Source organism: Colletotrichum higginsianum, chromosome 1, assembly GCF_001672515.1.
Source record: "Colletotrichum higginsianum IMI 349063 chromosome 1, whole genome shotgun sequence".
In the NCBI taxonomy this organism is placed as follows: domain Eukaryota; kingdom Fungi; phylum Ascomycota; class Sordariomycetes; order Glomerellales; family Glomerellaceae; genus Colletotrichum; species Colletotrichum higginsianum.
Genome location: NC_030954.1, coordinates 5,956,038 through 5,979,683, shown reverse-complemented (window position 1 = coordinate 5,979,683; position 23,646 = coordinate 5,956,038). Strand labels below are relative to the sequence as shown.

Genomic DNA, 23,646 nt, shown 5'->3' with positions numbered 1-23,646 from the left:
CCGCTTGCCTGCACCTTAAGTAAGCTGACTTTGTTATTCGGAGCCTCAGAGAACAACCGGTTTGGTTCCGCGCCTGCTCCTGGTGTTCCCGGCCATGGCTTTGAACCTATTCCCAGCACAAACTTGCAGCCTCCAACGAAGCGCAAAGGAAGATTCCGAACGTGACAAAGAAATCATCGATATTTCACCAGATACACTCACTGGTTTGTCTTGTATCCCCTACGCCGGAGGTGGCGCCATCCGAGGCACCCACACCAGAGGGCCGGAACTGGGCAGAACCGTTGGCCACTCTGACTTGACACTTCTCCGATGACGACTTTGTTCAAATACAGGCAATGAAACGCCTGGCGGCGGGTTTGCTTGTCAATCCTTGCCAATTTCTCCGCCCAGTCAGAGATGAAAGTCGCCGTTTCGGGAGAGAGTGATCACTACCTCATCTTCCTTCACAGTGAAGCTTACTTGACACTCGGGCTTCAGCCGTCCAGTCGGTTGCTGGACCGCGGCTTCTTCCCAGGGATGCACCCGTGCCGACTCTGGCCAAGCGGTGTCCGTCAGGTCAAAACAACTGTCAGCCGGCGTACGAATAAATTCATGCAAGATAATCCAACTCGGCCGGCCAGTTCAGCTAATGGTCACAACGCACCGCAGACCCAAAAGGACATTCCGAATCGTCAAAGGAGTTTCACGCAACGTTCCGCGCGACAAGGCTTTTTGTGCGGCTAGGTTGAAAGCGGAGGGGTGGAAAGAAAAGGCGAACGAAAGAAAGAAATTAAGATTTCTTCACTGGCCTCGGATGACAGCCCGAAGAGACGTGGGGGGGGGGGTGAAGCCAGGGTCCAAAGTACAGCTACAGCCAACCTTGTTTTCCGCGAACACAGTTAGTAGGCAAACCTGGCCCCGGCTGCTAAAAGACAGTACAGTGGAGGGCGATCAAAGTATCGGTACCTTTGATGAGCGAATTCGCCAGCAGCTAACCATGTCTCGCTCGCTCGCTCGCTCGCTCGCTAGTGGGTTAGGCTCGCCGCCAAGGAAGGCCTGGAACAAGTTGTCCGTCTGCTCCTTACAAGGAAGAACGATGACCGACAATTAAGAAATATTTGGATGCCGGCCTGCTCCTTGTCATTGCCTCTCCTTCCTAGGACGCAGTTCTTCCGATCCTCGTTGCGAATACTCTACGGCTACGGTTACAGTTTTCCATCCCATCGAGAGCTTGTAGCTCAGTTGCCGGTCACGGTTAGATGAGGTAGTACGGAGTATTGTCGCCTACATCTCAGTGCTCCCATCCACACGCACACCCTCCCAAGCCTGATAGCTAGCTAGGGCTCTGCCAGCACTGTGTCACCGACGTTGGCGGCATCTGGAGCATTCTCTGAGATCTCTTGCTTCCCAGGTTTCAAAGGACCGGCCAGGCTTCGAAACCATGGCTGACATCGAGGCCTCGCGGCCAACATCCACGGAAGGGCACCTTCACGACCAGGACAAGGGGTACGAGACAACGAAAGTCAGGCCTGAAAATGGAATATCAAAAACCAGCAGCAAGTTCCACAAGCTGCTACGCCTGGGCCGAGTCGAGGAGCACGGTATCGAGCCGATCCCCCTCGCGGAACGAACGTCTACTCGCTACCTCAACGCCTTCACCGTCTGGTTTTCAATGAATGCCAACATTCTTCCGTGAGTCGTCGTTCCGATAGACAACCTGGAAATGTGCCTCTGACGTTACCCTCCAAGTATCACATTCGGAATGCTGGGGCCGTCGCTGTTCGGCCTGAACCTCCGCGACTCCTCGCTTGTAATCCTCTTCTTCACACTGCTCTCGACCTTGGCCCCGGCTTTCCTTGCCACTTTGGGGCCCAAGACTGGGATGCGCTCAATGATTCAGGCGCGATTTAGCTTTGGGTATTTCCTTCCTCCAGCAGGTTTCTGGCTCTTTCATTGCTGACCTTTTCTTGAGGCGCTATCTGGTATCCGTGCCAGTGGCTCTAAACTTGGCCACCCTGACGGGCTTCTGCGTCATCATATGTGTTGTTGGCGGCCAGTGCCTCTCGGCCGTCACAAAGGGTGCCCTCAGCCCTGATTTGGGCATCGTACTCATTGCTCTTCTGTCCCTTTTGATCTCGTTTTGTGGGTTCAGGGTTTTACATTTCTACGAGACATATGCCTTCATCCCAGCAGTGATTGCCATAGTCATCGCCACTGCATGTGGCGGCTCGAGACTCAAGGAACAGGCTGAGATGCTCCCCGCAACGGCACCGGCAGTCTTGAGCTTCGGCATGATTGTTGCATCTTACATGATCCCTTGGGCCTGTATTGCCTCAGACCTTACAACCTACTTTGACCCAAGAGTCCGCGGTGCTTCGTAAGTAGCTTGGCCTTGAGCAGATGAAAGGACGCTTCGGAAACTGACCACTCCTAGGTATCGCGTGTTTGCGTATAGCTATCTCGGTTTAATCTCGCCCACCATCCTTCTCATGACACTCGGTAGTGCAATTGCTGGTGCCATAGCCAATGTTCCCGAATGGCAAGACGGCTACGATACGACGCTTGTTGGCGGTGTCTTGGCTGCCATGCTGTCGCCCGCTGGTGGTTTTGGCAAGTTTGTTGTCGTCATCCTCGCATTCACCCTTCTCGGTAACGTTTCTGGTACGATGTATGCCATCACACTCAACTTCCAGACCTTGGTTCCTTGGCTGGTTCGGGTTCCTCGCTACGTTTTCTCCATCGTCGTCACAGCCATCATGATCCCGGTTGCCATCAAGGCCGCCGATGACTTTTTCCTCAACTTGGAAAACTTTGTGGCCTTGATCGGGTACTGGTCAGCCTCCTTCGTTGGTATTGTCTTGGTCGAGCACTTTGTTTTCCGTAGGGGAGATGCAAAGCTTTACGACCACCACATCTGGAACAAGGCCTCTTGTCTTCCCAGTGGTGCGGCAGCCCTCGGATCGGGTATGTTGAGTTTTGCCCTCGTCATTCCCTGCATGGCCCAGGCTTGGTGAATTGGGCCGGTCGCTGAGATCACTGGAGATATTGGGTTCGAGGTGGCATTCATCCTGAGTGCGCTATTGTACGTACCGTTGAGGTTCCTTGAGAGGCGGGTTCTCCACCGATAGAACTGGCATCATTATGAAAAATGTTGAGAAGACTTTTCAAAAGCATCAAAATAAAACTTGAGTCTGTTTAGCGCTTCGACTTTTATTTTTTTGGCTACGTTACTTATTTAAATTGTTTAAGTAATGACTGGTGAACCACGCGGCTCAAAGTGGGTTCTTCCGCGTGGCTTGAACATGTTACATGAGACAGGTGTACCCAGGCATTAGAGGTTGCATCAGGAGCTTCGAAGTCTGATAGAGTACGTCGTGTGCCATGTTTTTGTCGTGAAGAATAACAAGAGTCATTCCCACGTCCTTCAAAGCGCTAATGCCACCATATATATTCTTGTGCTCAAGCCATTGCAGGCGCTTGGCTGTGCCATCAGGAGAGAAATCCTTGATATTTCCCAGGATAGGGGCTAGCTTGGGCCTCGAACGTAATATAAGCTGGACTCTTTTCAGTGACTGAGGGTCCACGAACTAGGCCACAAGAGCGAGGACACCCAAAAGCGGCCATTATAAAACAGCCGTTGTGACATATGGTTTGCACACCTGGCAACAGTGTTCAGAAAAATGTAACTAATAGTTCGGAAGAGGGCGCATAGAGGATTTGAGTCGGAGGAACTGAAACATTTCATCGAAGAGGTAGTGTGAGCTGTCGAAGAGGACTACTTTCCTCTGGACAAAAGGCGAATCACGAGCCAGGATCGCCGCCTAAAGGAACTGCGGGAGGGACCTTGTCAAATACGGTCCACCTGAGAGACTGCTCCAACAACTCAGTAGCACCATGCAGCAAAAATATTGGACTGATCGGCAGCGAGGGACTTTGAACTTTGGCCAGACAGTCCTACCAGGCAGGACATGGTTGAAAGCAGACGAGTTATTGGCTTGGCCGCAGCTATTTCCGTCAGCTTTGACTGACCAAGTCAGAAACGGACTGCTGGGAGTCCAAAAGGCAGCAGCTGTACACGATGACAATGCCCTTTTTTGCTGCAGAATTAAGAGCGTGTTACTGTTAGTCACATTACACGCATCCGCCTTAGAGAAAAATTGCCGTTGACCCCCCGGATCAGCCGCGAGATTCTGGGCTGGTCATTGGCAAAGTACTTTTGTCATCAGCCAAAGGTTTTGCGCGGGTTTTTACAGCGCCGGAGACAGGGCAATAAGCCGCATTCTTCCAGGATAACTCGCTTTTTGCCTAGTAAGACTGATAGTTGCTGTGACACATGACATCCCGACAGGCGGCCGAGCTTCTTCTTTCTTCAGTCTTGGCGATCTCGGGCCGCGAAAATCAGCGGGCCCGCCACGACCAACAAACACTCAACCAACCACCTTGTGCTAACATACCTCACAGCTATCTCCGTCTCAATGATGAATTCCTAATACAAGAACTCCAAAGTGTTACCAGCCTTGGTATATGTACCCTCGGGAGGTGTCGCCCCTCGAGGATCACCCAGATGTCGGAAGCGATTGCTAGCGCTTCCATCTAGCTGAAAGGGCTTACATGGTAACGAAAAGGTGTGGCTTATTTCGAATCACCCCCCTGAACGAAGCTGACTAATGTCCAAACCAAAGCGGCACGAGGTTATATAATCGAAACCGTTCAGATTATCGCGGTATAATAAGCGTGGTCCGGCACTCAGCAGTCAGCTTCCGTGTCTAACGCGCCTCTTGTCATCTTGCGCCGAAGAGTATCAACCACTTTTGATCTCAGCCGCCATTCAAGTTTTGCGTCTCTCGATGACATCGCCTAACATGGTTCAGCAGCAATCCAGGATCAAAGCTGTATTCTTCGACTTCATGGGGACGTGTCTCAACTGGCACGCGAGCGTGACCGAGTCTCTTCCTTCATCGATTCCCAAAACCGAAGCCTCGGATTTCGCACTTGAATGGCGCAGACAGTACTTCCTTGAGATTTCTGAGCGGTATCACAAAGGCCTCGAGCCCGAAGACATTGACACCACCTTTGCCCGCGTCCTCGACCGCCTTCTCGAACAGTCTCCCGAACATGTCGCACACTTCGACCAGGGAACCAAATCGCGATTGATCAATGCATGGCATTCTCAGCCTGCATGGGCCGAAGTACCCAAGGCTATTCAGAGTATCCGCGAGGACATGGGTCTCGAAGTGTTCGTGCACGCCAACGGCACAACACGGCTGCAGCTGGACCTTGTTCGTTCTTCGGGGCTCATCTTCAACATGCTTTTCTCCAGCCAGCTCTTGGGTGTCTACAAGCCTAGTCCAGATTCATACAAAAAGGCCCTAGAGCTGGTCAAACTCAAACCAGAGGAGGTGGTCTTGGTCGCCGCCCACGCGTATGACTTGCGTGGGGCTCGGGAGGTCGGGTTGAGGACGGTGTATGTGCATCGCTGGACTGACGACGTGGACGAGGACATGGAGAAGGTCAAATCTGAATTCGATGCCTTTCTTGAAGATATGACAGGTCTGCCTAGCGTTATCGATGGTTTTTCCAAGGGAGAGCCGTTGAAGAAGAGGGTCTAGATAGCTCTCCGCATGACGTTGTGTAGCATTCTTGAAACGCAGTAACTGTCACCATCAATCTTGTGGGAATTTGAAGTTCCCCTCTAAGATTTATGAGTTCTTGGCTCTTTATAATGTCAACTAACCATCGGTCTTTCACAGTCGACTAGGGTGTCGAGTTCGCTACAATGTCCGCTACAACTGCATCCAAGTCCTCGTCCTCCAGGCCCAAAGTCTTCATGGCGAACTCATCACGCTTGGTCCAATCCGCATCCAGCTGGCCGACAGCAAAGACGAGGTCTTCGATGGCCTCAGCGTCGCCAGCGTCGGCCTTTCTCTTGTGTTCCTCGATGAAGCTTTCGGAATCAACCTTGTTTACCGTCCAAGTCGATCCTGTCGCTCTCTCGAGGCTCTGGAGCAGCTCATTCTGGGTTACGCAGAAGCTCTGAATGAACAGCGTCCGATTCTTCGTCGCATCAGTGACGCCTAGATTGAGAATGCGCACCACGGCCTCCCCGACTCTTGAGAGCAAGGAGGCTGAGGCCTTGATGTTGCCGCCGTCGATGATGTCGATTTCCTTTCTGTCGAGGTAGGCATGCAAGAATCCCTTCTGGAGACCCCAGTCAAAAAAGTGGCCACACACGATGCCGGTCCAGGCGAAGTCCGGGTTTGCCTCCGCCAACTCCTGAGCTTTTTGGCGGACGGCGAGCTTGTGGCGGTAGAGCGGGATGAGTTCCCGAGCGCGGGGGTTATCGGCGTCAATGCTGCCGAAGTCGGCGGGCATGAAGTGCTTCACCCCCGCAGCCGAGGCGGCCTCTGCGATGCGCAAGTGTTGCTCGGCATTTCGCAGACGGAAGGTTACGATGACGGCATCCTGGCCTCGGAGAGCAGTCTTGAGGCCCTCAAAAGAAAGGTCATCGTCGACCTCGATGGCCTGCACCTGGTCTGCCGCATACGGGATCTTGCTCCGGGAACCGGCTCTCTTGAGGACGCTGAGCTTGAATGACTTGGCTGCGACGAGGGCGTCCAAGAGTTTGGCGCCTAGTGTGCCGTTGGCGCCGATAAGGAGGACTGATTTGGTTGTCATGATGAGCGGATTAAGCAAAGCCGATTTGTTGCATGCATTCCACGTTTGGGGTTGGCTAGAGGCGACTTGACGACGTTCTGTGGCGGTTTGGCGCTGTCAATGACGCCATGAGCAAGTAAATCTGGGGAGGGGGGTTGCATACTTCTACTTATACACGCCTTTTAGCAAGACGGAATGCCTCCCGAAGCAACGTTTCCCTACGGTGGTGTCATCGCTCCAGCGTCCAGGCTCGAGGGGAGCAACAGCTGAGGTTTACCAGCGGTTGCTATCGTGGACGCTGCTTTATCCACCTGGTCTCTGTTAGTGCTCACTAATGAAAAAGACCGGATCGCGGTTCCGTGCGCTAGCAGATAAGCCTAATCCCCGGGGGCGGCGGGGGCTTCAGGTGCCGAACAGGTGCAGAGGCATCACTCATTGCATACACCCCCGCCGCAACACATACGTCTTACATGTTTCTTATCTTCCAACTTGAGAATTGAAGCAGCAGAGAAGCAGATGCTTCATGTAACCACGTACTTTCGTCCATTCAGCCCCTGCTGCTTCCTGAGAAAAAGGATGAACTTCAATAAGCACTTGTGCATTGTAATCCCCGCTCGGAGGCCGAGTTCGGGCCAGTAGAGCGTCATTGGCTGAAATGACGGCAAAATGGTCTTTGTGCAGCTTAAATCCGGACGCGAGTTCCGGAACACACAAGACAGAGCATAGCTAAGGCGCCAAACTACCATGCCACAAGCCTAAACTTAACATATAAAATGCTTTCGTTCTTCCGTTACCTCCAGACCTGATAAGCCAAAGTGAAGCCGGGTACAATCTCTGACTCCTTACTCATCTGGACATCATGTCTTCCAAGCGCATTCTGCTCGTTACCGGTGCCAATACGGGCATCGGATACGAAACCGTCAAGGCCTTGCTTCAATCCGAACGGCCGTACCACATCATTCTTGGATCAAGGTCTGCAGACAAGGGCGAAGCTGCCATCGCCCAACTCAAAACGGAATTTCCATCCACTGTCAGCTCCCTGGAGCTCATTCAAGTCGACGTCGCCGATGACGATTCTATTCTCAAGGCGTTCCAGACCGTCAAGGACAAGCATGGGGTTCTCGATGTCTTAGTAAACAACGCCGGTACGTCTCGGTTAAACGCCTCATTGACATTCACTCTGCGGTTACCCGGACCCTGTTCAACTAATTCATTCGATAGGCGCTTCTCATGACTTTAACCCTCAAACCTACAACCCAGATGATATCAAAACTCTCCGTCAAAACTTCAACAAATCATACGATGTCAACACTTCCGGTACCCATGTCATCACTCACGTATTCGTCCCACTTCTCCTCAAGTCCACCGATCCCCGTGTTTTGTTCGTCACCAGCGGGCTTTCAGACCTCCATGGCTTGGAGACGCTTGGTTTGTCCCCGCTTCAGCCTCATAGCGTTCCGCCGGCCGGTTGGCCAAAACCATACACTATGCAGGCAGGGTACCGCTCGAGCAAAGCCGCGCTCAACATGGTCATGCTGAACTGGCATTGGTTGCTCAAGGCCGACGGCGTGAAGGTGTGGTGTATTTCCCCGGGTTTCTTGGCCACTGGCCTGGGAGGAAATCCGGAGTTACTCAGGAAGATGGGCGCGGGGGAACCAAGCGAAGGAGGAAACTTGATCAAAAAGGTAGTAGAAGGCGAACGTGATGCTGATGTTGGTAAAGTTGTCAACAAGGGGGGAATTCAGTCTTGGTGAGGTTTGAAGGGCGTCACCAGAGACCAGCCAATAAACCGATAGCAAGGGGAAATCTTCATGGTTCAGAAGAAAGCTGTACATCAACAGTGCAGAGTGCAAGTGGAATGTCGTATATCGCGAGGAGAGGCAATAGCTAAGACAGCCAAACCTATGGTTATGTATTCTTTAGTCAGCATTGGACGCTGATGCCTAAACGTGACCCTCTTGACGGCATCCTCCCTGACTAGGCAGCATACTGTGCTGCGCTGCCAATGCCATCAGGGGCTGCGTATTTATACCATTTAAGCTGTTATGAAACTGCTACTGAGTGCTTTTCGTAGGTTTCTGAATGATATCCTCACACCAAATACAATTAACCTATAAAACCTTGAAATATATTGTGAGCTGTGTCTCAAAACTGTCAGAGACTCAGGGGCTTTACTTTGCCAATGGGTATTGATCAACCGAGCCATTCTATCCTTGTACACCAACCTCTTTCTTCATTCCACTTATCGAAACCACTTAGTTGCTGAGGTATTTCAGGTTCAAACGCAGCTGTCATGGAATCGCCGGTCGAGGAATCGACTGCACGGCATGTGTGCATCGTCAACCCCGCAAACGGCCACAAGCATACACATACCTTCATTCTTCTCCACGGAAGAGACAGCAACTGCGACAAATTTTCGAGCGAGTTCTTTGAAAGCGAAATATCGGAAGACCTAGCCGAACTTCTTGCTCGGCGGGAGGGAGTATATCCAGACACAGCACCACACCCGCGAACCCTACAAGCTTTGTTCCTCGGCTTCAAATGGGTCTTTCCCAACGCTCTCCCGATCTTTTCTGAGCGTTTCGGCACGCCTTTGAACCAATGGTTTGACATTTGGTCAGTCGAGAGCCCAAGCGAGCGCCTCGAGATTCAAGAGACGGGTTTGAGGCAGAACGCCAGCTTCATTGCCAAGGTCATCGCCGATGAGTCACGTCTGGTGTCCCGGGATAGGCTATATCTAGGCGGCATTAGCCAAGGGTTTACCACGGCTGTGACTGCCTACTTGGCAGGCGGACAGCAATTGGGAGGCCTCATCGGATTCTCTAGCTGGGTCCATCCAGCGCTGGCACAGTATGGACTGCTAAGCGTCGGCGAAGAGCGTCTGCCGGTATCAGGGTTCAGTCTTACAGATGGGATGAAGGCTACTTCCGTCTTTCTCGGCCACTCAATTGATGACGATGTTGTTCCCATACAAAACGGGCGTGTCCTGCGGGACGCTTTGCGCAACATCGGTCAGTCGAACATTGAGTGGCATGAGTACGAACATGGCGGGCATTGGATTACTGAGCCTAAAGGCGTGGATGACCTTGTTCGCTTCCTAAGACGCACCATGGACTAGGTGATCCCAGGCATAGAGTGCATCTTGGGCCCGCCACCAAGACTTATACAGCACCAATGGGATAGATGGATGGATGGAATCAAAAACAGGCGGGCTCGGATGGAGAGGCTGGTGTTGATAATAATGAGAAAATGAACAACTACATACGTCATGATCATGGCTGGTGATGGCTGACATGGTTCCAGTCTACTGGTGAAGGGCGTGTAAAGTCGCGCGTACAAGACAGGGTATTGAGTAAATCGGTCCAGCAACCCAACAAAAGAAAGAAGAAAAGAAGAGGGATGAGAAGAAGCCCGCTCAGTAAGTGACAGTCACTACTTTGCGAACGAATCCATCCTTGCCATCTTTTTGAAGAATGTTCTCAAAGATCCACTTGCCAACATCCTCACGAGCAATGGAATACCCAATAGCAAGCTCTTCCACGCCCTCAACAGGGTCCTCGATACCAACCCGGACGGCACCAGACGGCTGCTCTTTGCCGTTGGTGAGGAAGCTGGCGCGAATGACAGACCAGGCCTCGTTGCTTGCGAACAGCAGCTCCTCCATGGCGCGCTTGTCTTCATGAGGTGTGTGCAACAGGCCCTTGTAGAGCGGCGCAACAAGAAGAGGCGTGTCCCTCCCAAACTTGGAGATGCCCGTACTGCTGAGTCCAATAATGCGTGGGCTTCCAGAGACGCCCTTCTCGGTGCGCAGGTTCTTGATGACATCGAGCAAGACGGCCATGCCCTTTTCGCATACGTGAACGTCTTCGAGGTTCATCTTCCGCATGTCGAACCAGGCGCCGATGGAGGAGACGACGGCGTCGACGAAGCGGGTTGGGTCAAGAGGCGAAACGACATGGCGGGCGACCTCGGCAGCTTCGTGGGCGTTGCCCTGCTCGACGCGCAGATTGGGATACTTCTCGGACGGCAGAACGGAGGTCAGCTTGGACGGGGTGCGGCACAGGGCGATGCACGTGAAGCCGGCATCCAGAGACCGGCGCAGAGCCGACAGGCCACACCCTCCTGTGGCTCCGAGGAAGAGAACGGACTTGGCGTTGGCGGACGACATGCTGTCAGGCGGTCCGTGATGTGATGGGACGGGTGTGGTGGAGATTGGACGGGCCCGAGTACGGATGCGAGATTGCGAGACGGTCGGTTGATTGATGAAGACGTTGCTTGATCTGGCGAGTGAGTTACGACGAGACAGGATGGCGTTTGTTTTGAGAACAGGATCAGAGCGTGTCGGTTGAAAACCCGTGCAGTTCAGATTGATGGATATGATGCTTTTGCTTCTTCTTGAGGAGCGAGGAACATGGGAGGTTTTATCATGCCTGCCTGTGAGTGTTCCAGAGCAGCTGTCAAGACCACGTTAGTTACTGGGGCCATGTTATGCAAGCCACAATGGATCATGAGAAAGCATAGTTGTTCCGAATCACCGTGTCCGACGCACACACCGTCCATCGGCAATGTTGAAGGGTAGCGGGATCTGACGCCACCATGTTTGTGGTGATGGAGGGTGTACAACGTAGGCGTGTTGGAGTGCAAAAAGCGGGAGAAGGCGTCAGCAGGGCGGATTACGGTTGGAATGTTCCTCCGCTTGGATCTGGTGGCGTCCAGTCGGAGGCGAGAGAGAGTGTGTGACAGAGTGGGTCAAGCCACATTTGCCGATAATAATGGGGCCGTTGTGAGTATTGAGTGGAGGCGGGAGACCTTGATTCACGTGAAGGCTTGACGCTAAATCCAACCTAGGCTAGCAAGCTGCACTCTGTCAGTGCACTAACTCTTGTAGGTAAGGTACCTAGGTACGCAGGCCAAATTCAAAAGTGCCCTTCAGGATCCGTTTCTCTCCCCCTCCGCGTCTTCGAGACTGATAAGTCGACAGATGCAACTGTCTCTGTCTCCTCTGTCAGCCCGTCCGATGGTCGAAACCCTGCGCCACCCACGATGACGCCCAATTTGTTAACCATGTACAAAAATGACAGCGCAGACAGTACATCGTAGTATCCTCGCTACGGCGGTCGCAGTGGGATCCAGCGGACATTCGCCTTCTCCCTGATGCGGCTCAAAACCCTTGACCAAACCGCCGTCCAACTGTCTACTGTAATGGACTACACTACTCTGCTGCATCGACCCCCTCCGCCTTTGTTGGAATCCGAGTTCTTATGCATTAAAGTTTACTCGTCTTCGCGACTGTCCGTGCTCCTCGAGATGGCACATGTCGAGTCGACCTGCCACTCTGCGAACGCTCCCTGTTTGGATCAGCAACCGACCCCCCCCCCCAAGGCCACCGATGCCTCACGCAAGTGCATCGTAGCAACCTGCTTCACGGCGATTGCCTCCAACCCCATCGATCACCCGCCGGTCCCCTCCAAACGACCTTGCTGACTCTGGCGAGACGACCGGATCCCTGTCCAAGCCTCGCACTTCCCCCCCCTTGACCCAACTATTCAGCATAGACTTTGACGTTTCGTTATGGTATTGGGTGCTGGACTCGGTGGAGCCAAACGTACAAGCATCGTCTAGGTTTCGTCCGAATGCTGAAGTCTTCCCCTTTCACAAACCTACGCACCCAGAGCCCGCTGTGCCCGGACGCCGGAGGAACGCAGGTGAAGGCTCTACTTACACTAGCTGCGAGCTTGTTACCCGACTCCCCCAAAGTCTCATGCGTGGAGAAACAAGAAGGCATCGCCCGTGTCGTCCGTTGCAGGCCGGATCCATGCCGTTTCGTCGATCTCTAACGCTGGCGCTGCTCTGAACCGCCGCTTTTTGGTTTAGGTTATCTGCCACTATTAAGATCGCGGCCTGCCTCCTTTGCATCCGTCGTGTCTGGTTTTGACAGACGCCGTCAACGCCCAAGAGAGAACGTTTGACAGCTCCAGTCAGTTTTTGTTCAAACGAAAGAACCCCCAGTATTGTTTGTTGATCCCGTCCCGTCCAGCAAAGATGCTCGTGGGAAAGTCGGTCCCAGAACTCATCCTCGTGCGGTCCATGGTGATCTTCTTCCAATACCTTGGACTCGGCTGCTTCCTCTACTTTTGGTTCATCTTCGCCATAGCAGGCGTCCCCGGCATTGCGCACCCCGTTTCCATCGTCATCGAGGTCGTCGGCGCCATCGAAATCCTCTTCTACCTGGTCTGGTTCATCCCCTATCGGAGCCGCCTACAGAAACCGGGGCCTCAACCAACGCCGCTGTCACGAGATGAGCGTCGACGGTTCTTCTATGATGGCCTGGATCATGTGCCCGATGTGGAACAGTACATTCGGAAATGGCACTGCAACGCCCAGCTCGGCGACATACGGAGGGAGAACTTGAAGGACTGGTTGTTGTGGGCGCTGTTCGACAAGCAGGGCCATCCGGCAGAGCACGAGGAGGAGCTCGAGGAATACATCGCCGATGCCGAGGAGCGGGCCGGCGTCACCATCAAGGGCGGCTTTGGAGATTCCGCCCCGATGCGCCTCAGCTTCGACCCCATCGAGATCACCCATCGAAGCTTGTTGTTTTACCTTGTAAGTCCCCCTCGGCGAGGACATGGCATCGGAGCCACCCACTGACAAGTCCTGCAGATTACTGGCTCGCTCGACTTCTTCGCCACCCTCGTCCTCTTCATCAGGGGCTTCAAGTTCTACCGTCAACCACGCAGCACCTTCTTTTCCGTCTTCCCCTGGCGGCCCATGACCCTCCTCTCGCCCAACGAGTCCGCCGACCCGAGACTCAGCTACTTCTGCCGCCCACACACGTCCACGACCCAGCGTCCCATTCTCTTCATGCACGGCGTCGGCATGGGCATGCTCCCCTACCTCCTCTGGCTCTGGAGCATCCCAAAGGACGTCGGCGTCCTCGCCATTGAGATCCTCCCCGTCTCCTCGCGCATCTGCCCACCCTTGCAGACCACCAAGGAACTAGTCGATGGCATTGACGCCATCATCATGCAGCAGGCTTACACCGACTTCGTCTTTGCCGGCCACTCCTTCGGCACCCTTCTCGCGTCGCCCTTGCTCAAGCGTCCCGACATCGCCGCTAGGATCAACTCGATCGTCCTCATCGACCCCGTCTCCCTGCTCCTCCACCTGCCCGCCGTGGCCTACAACTTCACCCGAAGGAGGCCAAGATGGGGCAATGAGTGGGAGATCTGGCTCGTCGCCACAGACCCAATGGTTGCGCACACGCTCGCCCGTCGGTTCCGCTGGCAGGATTTCATTCTGTGGACGCCGCAGCTTCAGGGCAAGCGCACGACGGTGGTGGTGGGCGGCGAGGACTGCGTGACGGACCCGAGCGCCGTAGCTAGCTACGTCTACTTTGGCGACCTCAACTACACCCGCCACGACAAGCTCGAGTGGGCTACGACGCCCGAACGATGGACAGGCCGGGGAGAGCTGGAGCTGATGTACCTCGACGGCATGGACCACGGTCAGGCGTTCCTGAGCGTCAAGCACATGCCGCAGATCGGCAACGTCGTGTTGGCCTACACGCACCTCAAGGGGACCATGGAATCGAGACAAGCGGACGCAGCCAAAGAAGAAGAGCTGAACCAGATATGATGCGGAGTTAGGATTCATGAGTGTGGTATTGAGGCGTTACAAGGGTATTTTTTGCTGTGGAATAGGTATTTATGTGTCTCTTTTCCACCGTGACTGAGGCGTGGATGGTCTGGGAACCTGCCCTCGCATGTGTTGGTTTTGGGAGCATATGTAGATAACATTATAACTTTTCAACCTGATCCAACTTGGTTGGATTCATGACGTTATGAGTAGGCCGACCTAGAGTATGAATTGCGGGACGCCTATCCAATGTGTATTTGTGTATACCGTGAAGCTTGACTTCACGAGCCCCCCCAGTGAAGTAAACTCTAGCCGAGTAGTAATCTGCTTAGTTCCACCAGCTATGTAGAAAAAAAATTAATTAATTTACTTGAAGCGTCTGCTGTCATAACATAAGCAGACGAAATCATCCTTTTGACTTTGGACGTGAACGTCTAACCTTTGAGTTAGGGGGGGGAGGGAGGAGGAGAAAGGGACTCAGATGTTACTCAATCGACATCGGACCCAGTCATCTATGTTGAACATTGGAATGGCAGAATTAGACATGCTTAAATTGTATTGCCAATGAAAACGCACTTGAAGAAGGCTGCCCTGCGCTAGAAGCTGCGCACCGGGTTCTGGTCAACGTTACGCACGTCTTTCTCCTCAACCCAGCTGCTGCTGGGGAGCCAGCCAACCCGAACCATGGGCCACCGAATCTTGATCCTCCACCTGGGTGGCAGGGATTTCCAGACTCCTGATATCAAGTGGCCTGGCCACCTTGTCCACATCCACCCCGACTCCATCTGCTTCACGAGCACAACGAAGTAGGCGAATATGATCAGCGCCCGCGGCTCTTTCTCCTCGAGTAGTTTCAGATACTGGTCCGACACCTGGTATAGCCACGCGAAGATGACGTGAGCCGATCCTCTGAGCGAGCGGTCCCTCTCGCTGAATACCAAGCTATAGCAGGACTGTAGGAGGCGGAATGCCTTCAGGTAAGATTGGCGGCCTGGGTCCTGCGAGATGACGTATTCTTCTAGAAACCCTTGAAGCTCCTCGAGCCCCTCGCTGGCGAAGGGGAGCGCACCGTCCGTGTCGACAGCTTCGAGGTCAACCTCAGACAAGATAAATGCCAGGGCCCATTCGTCATCTTCCCGATCAAGAAGATCCCGGGTGTCCTGGATAGAGCGCATGCCCCGGAAGAATACGATCCAGTCCGACGGCGCGGCGTTGTCATTGAACAGAAGAAATTTCCCCTCCTGGGGTCCGACTGCGACGGTGTGGAGGCATGTGATGGTGGCGAAGAGGTAGTGAGCCGCGTACGAGTCCGAGTTCATCTCCAGCAGGCGGGGGGTTGCAAGGCGTAGAGCCGCTTCCCAGTGCCGCGTGGCTTGTGCCCCGTACCAAAGTGGCCGGGGACAGAGTCTCTGTTTCTCGATGTGGTCCAAATGGAGACCAGCTACGGCAAGGATGGCATGGAGAAGAAACGGGTGTTTGAAGGAGAGCTGCGGAACGGTCATGTTCCAGAAAGACTGTTTTTCCTTGTCTGGGGTGAAGCTCGGTGCTGTGAAGGAGCAGAAATGGTGGAATAGCTGGAAGTCCTGGACTTCTAGCGATGCATGACGGACCTCGACAGGTAGGCTAGAGGTAGGTGTGGCGGCATCTGGATGCTCCGATGAATCATTTTCAACGTTGCACTGGTCGACATAGGAAATGTAGACGCAACGAAGAGAACGTTTGGCGCACTGAGTGCAAGCAGGCCTCTTCTCGTCGCACTGGAGCAACGGAGGACGTTAGACGCAAAAGCTGGGGGGGGGGGGGGGGGGGGGGGGGTAAGTTGACGTGATCTTGCTCACCTTGATTTTGCGGCGCTTACAAAAGGCACACCCGAGTCGGGACTTACGATGCGACCTACGGTTGCGTCTGGCCTGCGGATCCGATACGCTGTGCTCTACCGACATCTTGAACGTTGATGCAGGACGGAAAGCGCAGTTGGGGGGTTGTATGGTTGTCTCGGGAGTTAAGAAATGGATTCGCTTTTGGCGGCGACAGGGGTGTCTGGCATGGAGGGATCAAGCGGTTCTTTCTTCCTCCTGTTAGTGAATGCTAGGTAGATTATAAGGCATGGCACGGAGCGCGCCCGAACACGCTGGGATCCGCAGAATCCACAATGAATCCGTTTTGTTTGGACCCATGTGTAGACGCATCTATACGCCCGACCCGTTTTGAATGCGCATCTATACGCTGGATCCACATTGAATGTGTATAGTACCAATTCGCTAAATCTGCAAAGATGAAAAGTACTGAGGTATGAGCGCCATCAGCATAATGGCGCCGTATCGGTGTGATTGTGAGTTGCCTAAAAGCTACTTAAATGCGAAATAAATCCTCCAGCCTTCGCCAGTAACGAAGTAAACCACGCTTGCGACAAACCACGCATTATGGAACCTACAAACGCCCTTTTCTTGGGGATCACACTCTTTCTGTGGTGTACTGTCTCTACCGGGAAACCGTTCCTACCGGTGGTTGACCTCGGGTACGAAGTCCACCAAGCCATTTCATACAATGTACGTGTACAACCTTGGCAGTTCGGCAAATGTTTACTGAACCTATGACTATCACAGGAGTCCACGGGCAATTACAACTTCACCAACATTAGATATGCTCAGGCGCCAGTTGGTGACCTCCGGTTCCGTGCCCCCGAGCCGCCCGTTCGCCGCAATCCTGTTGTACAGATCGGTGACCAAGGACGAATCTGCCCTCAGGCCATGCCTGAATGGACTTTGATCTCGGGGCAATTTACGCAAGCATTTGCCGCCGGGAACGCCTCCTCTTTTGATTTCTCGGCTGCGGAAGAGAAGGCCCAGGCCACCATGAACAAAACGGGCTGGCCTGCCCCATGGGCTAACCCCAACTCACACACGACAGAAGACTGCTTGTTCCTTGACGTAGTGGTTCCAAAGACTATCTTTGACAGGGCGAATAATTATTCGAACTCTAGTTTTGCTTCTACAAGACGTCGCAAGGGAGCTCCCGTCTTGGTCTGGTTTGTTTCCCCCCCCTCCCCCAACCACCGTAAGGTATTTAAACTGATGGTTACAGGATCCACGGGGGTGCCTACGTAATTGGCAACAAGATATACGACAACAGCGCTGATCCGAGTGGTCTCATCCGGGCAAGCCAGCAAAATGGAGAAGATGGAATGATATTCATCAGCATCAACTATCGTCTAGGCGCTCTCGGCTGGCTTGCCGGACCAAGTCTACAGGCATCTGGTGGCGCTTCCAATGCTGGCCTTCTAGATCAACGCCTGGCTTTGGACTGGATCCAGGAAAACATCCACATGTTTGGAGGGGATCCTGACAGAGTGACAGTCATGGGAGGTTCGTGGTTTTCAGGTTGCCTTGTTGTCGAGCCAACACTAATATTGGACACTGCTGCAGGCTCAGCCGGAGGTGGTAGCATTGTGCATCACATTACGGGTTATGGAGGGATGAGACCGCCGTCTTTCAAAGGTGCGATCACTTTGTCGGCTGGATGGGTCCCCATCTCTTCCCAATATCAGCAGGAGAGTGGTGCCCAAGCCTTCTTGAGGCACCTGAACGTCACCACAATTGAGGAAGCTCGATCCGCAGACACCAAGGATGTCATACTGGCCAATGCGCTCGCCATCGGCTCTTCTATCTGGACCAGCTTCACTTACGGGCCAGCTGTAGACGGTCTTCTTGTCCCAGCCCAGCCGGGGATTTCGCTGTTGAAGGGCGAATTCGACCACAACGTTTCAGTCATGACCGGCCACACTTCAAACGAAGGCCCTTACTTCAGCCCCCCAAACGTTACTACCGATGAGGATCTGTCCTCTGACCTTCTTGCTCTCTATCCCGGCGCCCAGCCACCGACAATTCAGTACCTTCTCAACGACCTCTATCCGACTCCAGGCCTAAATCGCACGCTTGAACTATTCGCAAACTTGGGGTTCACCTGTAATACGGACTACCTACGGCAGGCATTTGACAACAGGACATACAACTACGAGTTTCGAGTCGCCCCAGGAACACACGGGACCGATTTTCCTTACGCTTTTTACAGCGGCCCGAATCCCAACGAGACTGAGGACGGTATTCACGTGGGATCCCTGGGCCCGGTTGATGTTCGACTAGCCCAGACACTCCAGGGATACATCACCAACTTCGTGCGGGAAGGACAACCAAATGGGCTTGGGCTGCCGGATTTCCCTGTGGCCGGCTCGAATGCGTCTATGCTAGCTTTCGGCCTCGGCGGCGTTTCAGTTTACGATGGAACTGCAACCTTTGATCGATGCAAATGGCTCCAAAAGTATTTGTACACTTGAAGATAACCTTGGCATAAAGTAGACAAGCTCCACCTACGAGCCAAAGCAGGAGAGGTACTCCCCCCGTGTTTATTACCACGGGATGGGAGCTGTTGGCGGACGAGAACAAATTTCTGGCTCGGAAGCTACATCATGACGGTGTGAGTGTGGTGTTTGTGGAGTATGAAGGAATGACTCACTGTTTCGCCTACATTCTGGCCAAAGTCCCCAGCGCAAAGCGCCATTGGGAAGGATGGATTGAGGTATAGTGCTAATTATAGAAGTCTTATTATATTAAGTAGAACACGTTTTCCCTCTAGAAAGCTAGGTCTGTTTGACTCTCACTGTTATTGTTAAGGGAAAATTCTGTAGAACAAAAAGGGTAGATTAAGGCAAAATCGTCATGAGGACATAGACCCTTGGCCTGCAAAGCGCTTACACCTCTTGTTAGACAACGAAACTTCTCATGAATCCCTACCCTCTTATTAATATATTGTCATCTCTAGAATCAAGATCATCAGTTTTACGAGAACTGAAGTTGCCAACCAGTCTAGAGAAACAAGGAGCATAGTCAACCTTGTGTAGCAGACACGGGATGCGAACGTAGTAAGTTCCGAGCAGCTCGTTGATACCTATCGTAGCCTGTGCGTCTTTAGACACCCGGACACCACCGTCCAGACGACTCGCTACTTTTACACGGAGCGCCTCTGCCTACCTGCAGCAGCTTCATGAACGAGAATCTGCTTAGCTAATCCTACTCTTCAGGAAATCGTTGGTGCATATTGAGCAATTTGGTTATTGATGTTAAAACTGCTGATGGGATATGTTACGACAACCTTTGTGTGTAGGGCTCTAATATAGCTATGTCGTTGATCCTTGAGAGCTATAGAACGTTGTAGTTGTGATCCCGAGTACTGTGCTTGGTGACCCATGATTTTGTTGGTAATCTATCAAACGACTCTTGAATCAGGCACCAACTGTCAGCCTTTACCATGCAAAAGCACAAGGCCCGTTCCTTTTTTCATCAAATAGCGAAGGTAGCCTTCGTCCCTGATACCTAGGAGCCTGTGGCTGTAGAGGCGCACTACACTCGATTCTCACCCCCTTTCCTCCCCAGCCTATCAACCTCCACGAGCCTCACATCAACAGAAACCTCTCACCCGTCACCCTCCTTCGGTCCGCCTGCGGAATTGCCTCCGACCTTGATCTTCACCGTCAACGCCGTCTCAGGGAAGTGCTTGAGCAAACTCTATGTCCCGCCACAGCACACCCCCCCAGCTCCTCTTGCGTCTCTCAGGCGTGAAACCAAAGCTTCCACTCTCCGTCCACCCTTCTCCTCCACCCGACCACGACGTCGACCCGGACTTCCGGGTTCTTTGGCGACTCAAATCTTAGCCCCGCGATCACCGGCTCGAAATACGGGTTCCAGGCCTCGGGATCCCTGTGTTCGGCACCCACGTACAAGTCCACCACCCTGTGCGCCTCGCTCCCGCTCCGGAACCTCGTCGCCTTCCACCCGGTCCTAAGAGCGGTGATGTCAAGCCACACATAGGTCGGATTCTTCCTGACGAATGAAGTCTTGTAGCTCCCCCCCGGGCTTGGCGGCGCCGGGATCACCGTGCACACGCTCCGTCTCTGGACTGTGACGTACTGGTTTCTCACAAACCGACGCAGGACGATCCGCGGAGATCTGTCCCCATTCTCCCCTCAGGTGGCGCAGTCGAGAACAGCGTAAAAGTCGTCCGGCGTACCGCTGCTCCCACGCCCCAGACCGGCAGGCTCGAGGTAAAGGAAGACCCGGGTCCCTTGGTTCGTACCAGTTCAAAGGAGTAAGATTGCCGCGTGCGGTGGCGACCGGGAACCACCTCTCCCGTGGCTTCCGGATGCTAACTTTGAAAGGCGTGCTGATCCGGTCCAAGGTTTGGATTTTGGAATATCAGAAGTTTGATTCAATGTTGACAATGCCTTAGACGCGAATCCGAGTTATTTGTCCAATCGTGTCCAGCATCCCTTATGTCTTGATCATGATGCCATGGAATTCATTAACCCGCGTCTATCGCTGTCACCCGGAAAGGTAAGACCTGGAAAGTGTATCACAGATGATTGCGCGTCAGGACAAGACAGCCGTAGTGTCCGGAGGTAAGGACTTGCATCGAAAGCCGTGACCGACGGGTTTAAAACATCACTGTCCGCACCATCCATCACTGAGTCGAAGCCGCCTTGTTCGCTCTCAACAGCTGGCACCTTAAGAGAACAGAAAAGTTAGGTTGAGAACGTATCCTCTGAATCAATCAAATCTACTAGTAAAAGCAACCTTGCCTTCCCTTTAGTTGCTACCTACTAACGGTTTCGCAGTGCAGTCTCACCTCTCCCTCTTGATAATCCTTCTCGGGCCTTCCAGCGTATACGCTGCCAGTTGCATCGCTGAGCCGCAGGCGACATTTGACAGCCGCTACTCTGCAAGTTTTGTATCATGGGCCAAACAAACTTGCAAAGACGCTGGGGGAAACGCATCAGGTGGTAATCAGGCTCTAGGTCAGATATGCACCTTCCAGGGTAAAAAACAGCCTAGTGGATTTCAGAAAACATACCGTCCTAAGTTATCAGCATCTGGACTTAAAAGCCTCGAGGTCCGGACCAAGTGGACCTGTGAGCAGTAGGGCTATTTAATAGCATGTGTTTTCCAGATTGATACTTGCCGTAAAAAGGGAAGGGAAGTACACCCTTTTGAGTACGATGTAGGTGAATTTGGTAGTAGCAAATCAACCAGGTTAGAAATAAGTGAACGGCGGCTGCTAGTAATATTGCTGCGTATCCCCTCGACCGCAAGATGGCTCCAGACATATTTAGTCTCCGCACTGGATTGGATTCACTAAAGGAGACTGTTAAAGCCACTAAAAGCCTCACAGCTGGAAGGCCTAAAGGTCCTAATAGCCTCTATAGGTAACCATACTACAGGGCTGCTAACAGAGGTGACATCTAATCAGTAAATACTAGGCTCCTATTGGCTTCACCCCGCACTGGAGCCATCTCGCGGTTGAGGGGATACTCGGCCACACATCCCCGAATGGGCTGCTGTCAGTCGTTGAGGCTACCGGAAGCAACTCGTTATAGAATTGCAGCCGGAACATTGAGTAGCAGAAGTGGTTTTTTCTGTTCATGCTACCGAACAGTTTGCTGGTTTTATTTTAGGGGGTATCGTACAAGGCCGTTGCAAATCATCAGTCGAACCCATCGGCGTCCGTGAACGTGGATTTACGGCTTGGGCGCATCAGTCAGTGGCACATATCGAACGCCAAACAGCCTTTCCTTGACAACAGACCCATCCTCCTTCTTGTCAACTGCCCACACGTACTGGCCGTGGCCGTTGTCGTCCTCGACAGGGATGAACATCCTACTGCCCCATCAGCGTCAAGGTTGAGAGCCGGAATGGAATGGAAACACATAACCCACCTCCCCGGAGCCCTGAGCTGATCCACCAAGTCCTGGTGAAGCTCCACCGCAGCGGCGCCGACGTGGATGGCATCCCACCCGGTCCCGGCCGCCTCTTCGCGGCCCCTTGGTGGCTCGGTCCACCCCTTCCGCCCGTCGCCGATATGGAACCTCACCCGACCGCTTTCGAGCAGTTCCCGTCCCTCGGCGCTCTTGCCCATGTTCTTCTCGCCGAGATCGCGCAGCGCCTGAATATGCTCCAGCCCCACCACGAGCCCCTTCTCTCCCGCGAGCTCGGCGAGGAGGTGTGTTAGGTAACCCGACCCAGAGCCAATATCGAGCACCCGCGGCGCGGGCTTCTTGTCGGAGGGAAGGATGTGTGGAAGAAGGGATTCGGCGGCGGTGGCATGCATGTGGGGAGCTGAAATGGTGGCCTTGTGACCTATGGATTGGGGCGAGTCTTCGTATGGTGCGCCGGGGGCGTAGTGTGCGCGATCAACCTGGAGCAGCAGAGAAATGATGTTTGTAAACAACTACAAGTTCGTGATGCTGGCTGAGTGGATGAGAGACGAAGGGTCGGGATCACTCATTACCTTGAGAAATGCGTCCTTGACCCTTTGGTCCTTGATAAGCCCACGCTTCCACATGTTCTCCACCAGTTCCTCATTTGTCGCGCCGGAGCTTCGCCAGGCCATCTTGAAGCAACAGATGGACGTCTGATGGATTAAGCGAGTGGTAAATCTGGACACGGAGATCGGGAGGAGCTGGAGAGCTCGGCTGGTGGATGGGCGTCGAGGAATCGTGGTGACGAATGTGGAGATGCTGTCTAGGTGGTTTTGGTTCGTTACGCGCAAGGGGTGGTGTAGTAGCGAGGGCAATGCTTTCTACAGGGGCTGGGTTTGGATACTGGAGTGTTGAAAGGAGGGCGAGAGAGCTCGTGTGACTTGTTGCAGACGCAAGAGTTATAGAGGCAGAAAAGTAAGGAGATGGAGAAGAAGAAGAAGTGAAAAGAAGGGAGGAGTGCGGGTTGCGCAGGATGATGCAACACAGAGCACAGAACACAGAACACGAGACACAGCATTCCTCGGTTCTTGAGCCGGCAGCGGTCCGTTTTTGAAGGTACAGCAGCCTACATACAGCGCCCCTTGCCGGTAGATGCGCTGGATCGACAGGCATTGTCAACCCCATCCATCCCCTTCCCCCCTTCCAAACCTTGTTGATAAGCGCTGAACTCTCGACCCCGCCAAGCGGATCATCCCGCCCGCCGTGGAATACTGAGCACCGATCAGCAGTTATCGAGGCCGCGCAGGGTACTGTAACATATGGCCTATAACTATTGTGACTTTCAAACACATGATACAGACCGAGAAAGTAGTAGAGAGAAAGAAAACTACACTTGGTTAGTCCGTCGCTGACATTGGTCTGACGAGTGCCGTCGGGAAAGTAGTGGAACATTGTCATCCGTATCACACAGGACATGCTGTGCGCGCACATTTTTACAAAGATGTGTGTATGTGTGTGTACTCAAGAAAACTCAGTATTGATGATGATGCCGAGGATGGAAGACGCTGTGCTTCCTATGCCTCATGTAGATTACCCTGCGCCCAGTTCCTATCCCTTAAAACACCCTG

The 23,646-nt window shown here is 53.3% G+C and overlaps 11 protein-coding genes across 11 annotated transcripts; 6 read left to right on the top strand and 5 right to left on the bottom strand.

Moving 5' to 3' along the window:
• Window positions 1-1,420: 1,420 nt before the first annotated feature.
• On the top strand, window positions 1,421-2,993 carry CH63R_01765 (NCS1 nucleoside transporter; the record flags this gene model as incomplete). The annotated part of the gene is made up of 4 exons (XM_018296740.1): window positions 1,421-1,671; window positions 1,729-1,896; window positions 1,952-2,356; window positions 2,414-2,993. 4 exons carry the CDS (start codon window positions 1,421-1,423, stop codon window positions 2,991-2,993), a joined length of 1,404 nt encoding a protein of 467 aa, XP_018165102.1.
• A 1,848-nt stretch (window positions 2,994-4,841) lies between these two features.
• CH63R_01764 (Haloacid dehalogenase) lies at window positions 4,842-5,588 on the top strand (the record flags this gene model as incomplete). The annotated part of the gene is made up of 1 exon (XM_018296739.1): window positions 4,842-5,588. The coding sequence occupies one exon, from the start codon at window positions 4,842-4,844 to the stop codon at window positions 5,586-5,588; it is 747 nt and encodes a 248-aa protein (XP_018165101.1).
• A 145-nt stretch (window positions 5,589-5,733) lies between these two features.
• Window positions 5,734-6,654, bottom strand: CH63R_01763 (NmrA-like family protein; the record flags this gene model as incomplete). The annotated part of the gene is made up of 1 exon (XM_018296738.1): window positions 5,734-6,654. One exon carries the CDS (start codon window positions 6,652-6,654, stop codon window positions 5,734-5,736), a length of 921 nt encoding a protein of 306 aa, XP_018165100.1.
• Window positions 6,655-7,492: 838 nt separating this feature from the next.
• CH63R_01762 (Short-chain dehydrogenase) lies at window positions 7,493-8,387 on the top strand (the record flags this gene model as incomplete). Its single annotated transcript, XM_018296737.1, has 2 exons — window positions 7,493-7,778; window positions 7,855-8,387. 2 exons carry the CDS (start codon window positions 7,493-7,495, stop codon window positions 8,385-8,387), a joined length of 819 nt encoding a protein of 272 aa, XP_018165099.1.
• Window positions 8,388-8,926: 539 nt separating this feature from the next.
• On the top strand, window positions 8,927-9,751 carry CH63R_01761 (Phospholipase/Carboxylesterase; the record flags this gene model as incomplete). Its single annotated transcript, XM_018296736.1, has 1 exon — window positions 8,927-9,751. One exon carries the CDS (start codon window positions 8,927-8,929, stop codon window positions 9,749-9,751), a length of 825 nt encoding a protein of 274 aa, XP_018165098.1.
• A 297-nt stretch (window positions 9,752-10,048) lies between these two features.
• Window positions 10,049-10,801, bottom strand: CH63R_01760 (Fungal specific transcription factor domain-containing protein; the record flags this gene model as incomplete). The annotated part of the gene is made up of 1 exon (XM_018296735.1): window positions 10,049-10,801. One exon carries the CDS (start codon window positions 10,799-10,801, stop codon window positions 10,049-10,051), a length of 753 nt encoding a protein of 250 aa, XP_018165097.1.
• Window positions 10,802-12,675: 1,874 nt separating this feature from the next.
• CH63R_01759 (Alpha beta hydrolase fold family) lies at window positions 12,676-14,271 on the top strand (the record flags this gene model as incomplete). The annotated part of the gene is made up of 2 exons (XM_018296734.1): window positions 12,676-13,239; window positions 13,297-14,271. 2 exons carry the CDS (start codon window positions 12,676-12,678, stop codon window positions 14,269-14,271), a joined length of 1,539 nt encoding a protein of 512 aa, XP_018165096.1.
• A 596-nt stretch (window positions 14,272-14,867) lies between these two features.
• On the bottom strand, window positions 14,868-16,214 carry CH63R_01758 (Retinol dehydrogenase 12; the record flags this gene model as incomplete). Its single annotated transcript, XM_018296733.1, has 2 exons — window positions 14,868-16,028; window positions 16,110-16,214. 2 exons carry the CDS (start codon window positions 16,212-16,214, stop codon window positions 14,868-14,870), a joined length of 1,266 nt encoding a protein of 421 aa, XP_018165095.1.
• A 480-nt stretch (window positions 16,215-16,694) lies between these two features.
• Window positions 16,695-18,604, top strand: CH63R_01757 (Carboxylic ester hydrolase; the record flags this gene model as incomplete). The annotated part of the gene is made up of 4 exons (XM_018296732.1): window positions 16,695-16,820; window positions 16,878-17,299; window positions 17,356-17,636; window positions 17,697-18,604. 4 exons carry the CDS (start codon window positions 16,695-16,697, stop codon window positions 18,602-18,604), a joined length of 1,737 nt encoding a protein of 578 aa, XP_018165094.1.
• A 1,272-nt stretch (window positions 18,605-19,876) lies between these two features.
• On the bottom strand, window positions 19,877-20,283 carry CH63R_01756 (HET domain-containing protein; the record flags this gene model as incomplete). Its single annotated transcript, XM_018296731.1, has 2 exons — window positions 19,877-20,223; window positions 20,250-20,283. The coding sequence occupies 2 exons, from the start codon at window positions 20,281-20,283 to the stop codon at window positions 19,877-19,879; spliced, it is 381 nt and encodes a 126-aa protein (XP_018165093.1).
• Window positions 20,284-21,838: 1,555 nt separating this feature from the next.
• On the bottom strand, window positions 21,839-22,710 carry CH63R_01755 (Protein-L-isoaspartate O-methyltransferase; the record flags this gene model as incomplete). Its single annotated transcript, XM_018296730.1, has 3 exons — window positions 21,839-21,977; window positions 22,037-22,515; window positions 22,609-22,710. 3 exons carry the CDS (start codon window positions 22,708-22,710, stop codon window positions 21,839-21,841), a joined length of 720 nt encoding a protein of 239 aa, XP_018165092.1.
• Between the last annotated feature and the right edge of the window lie 936 nt (window positions 22,711-23,646).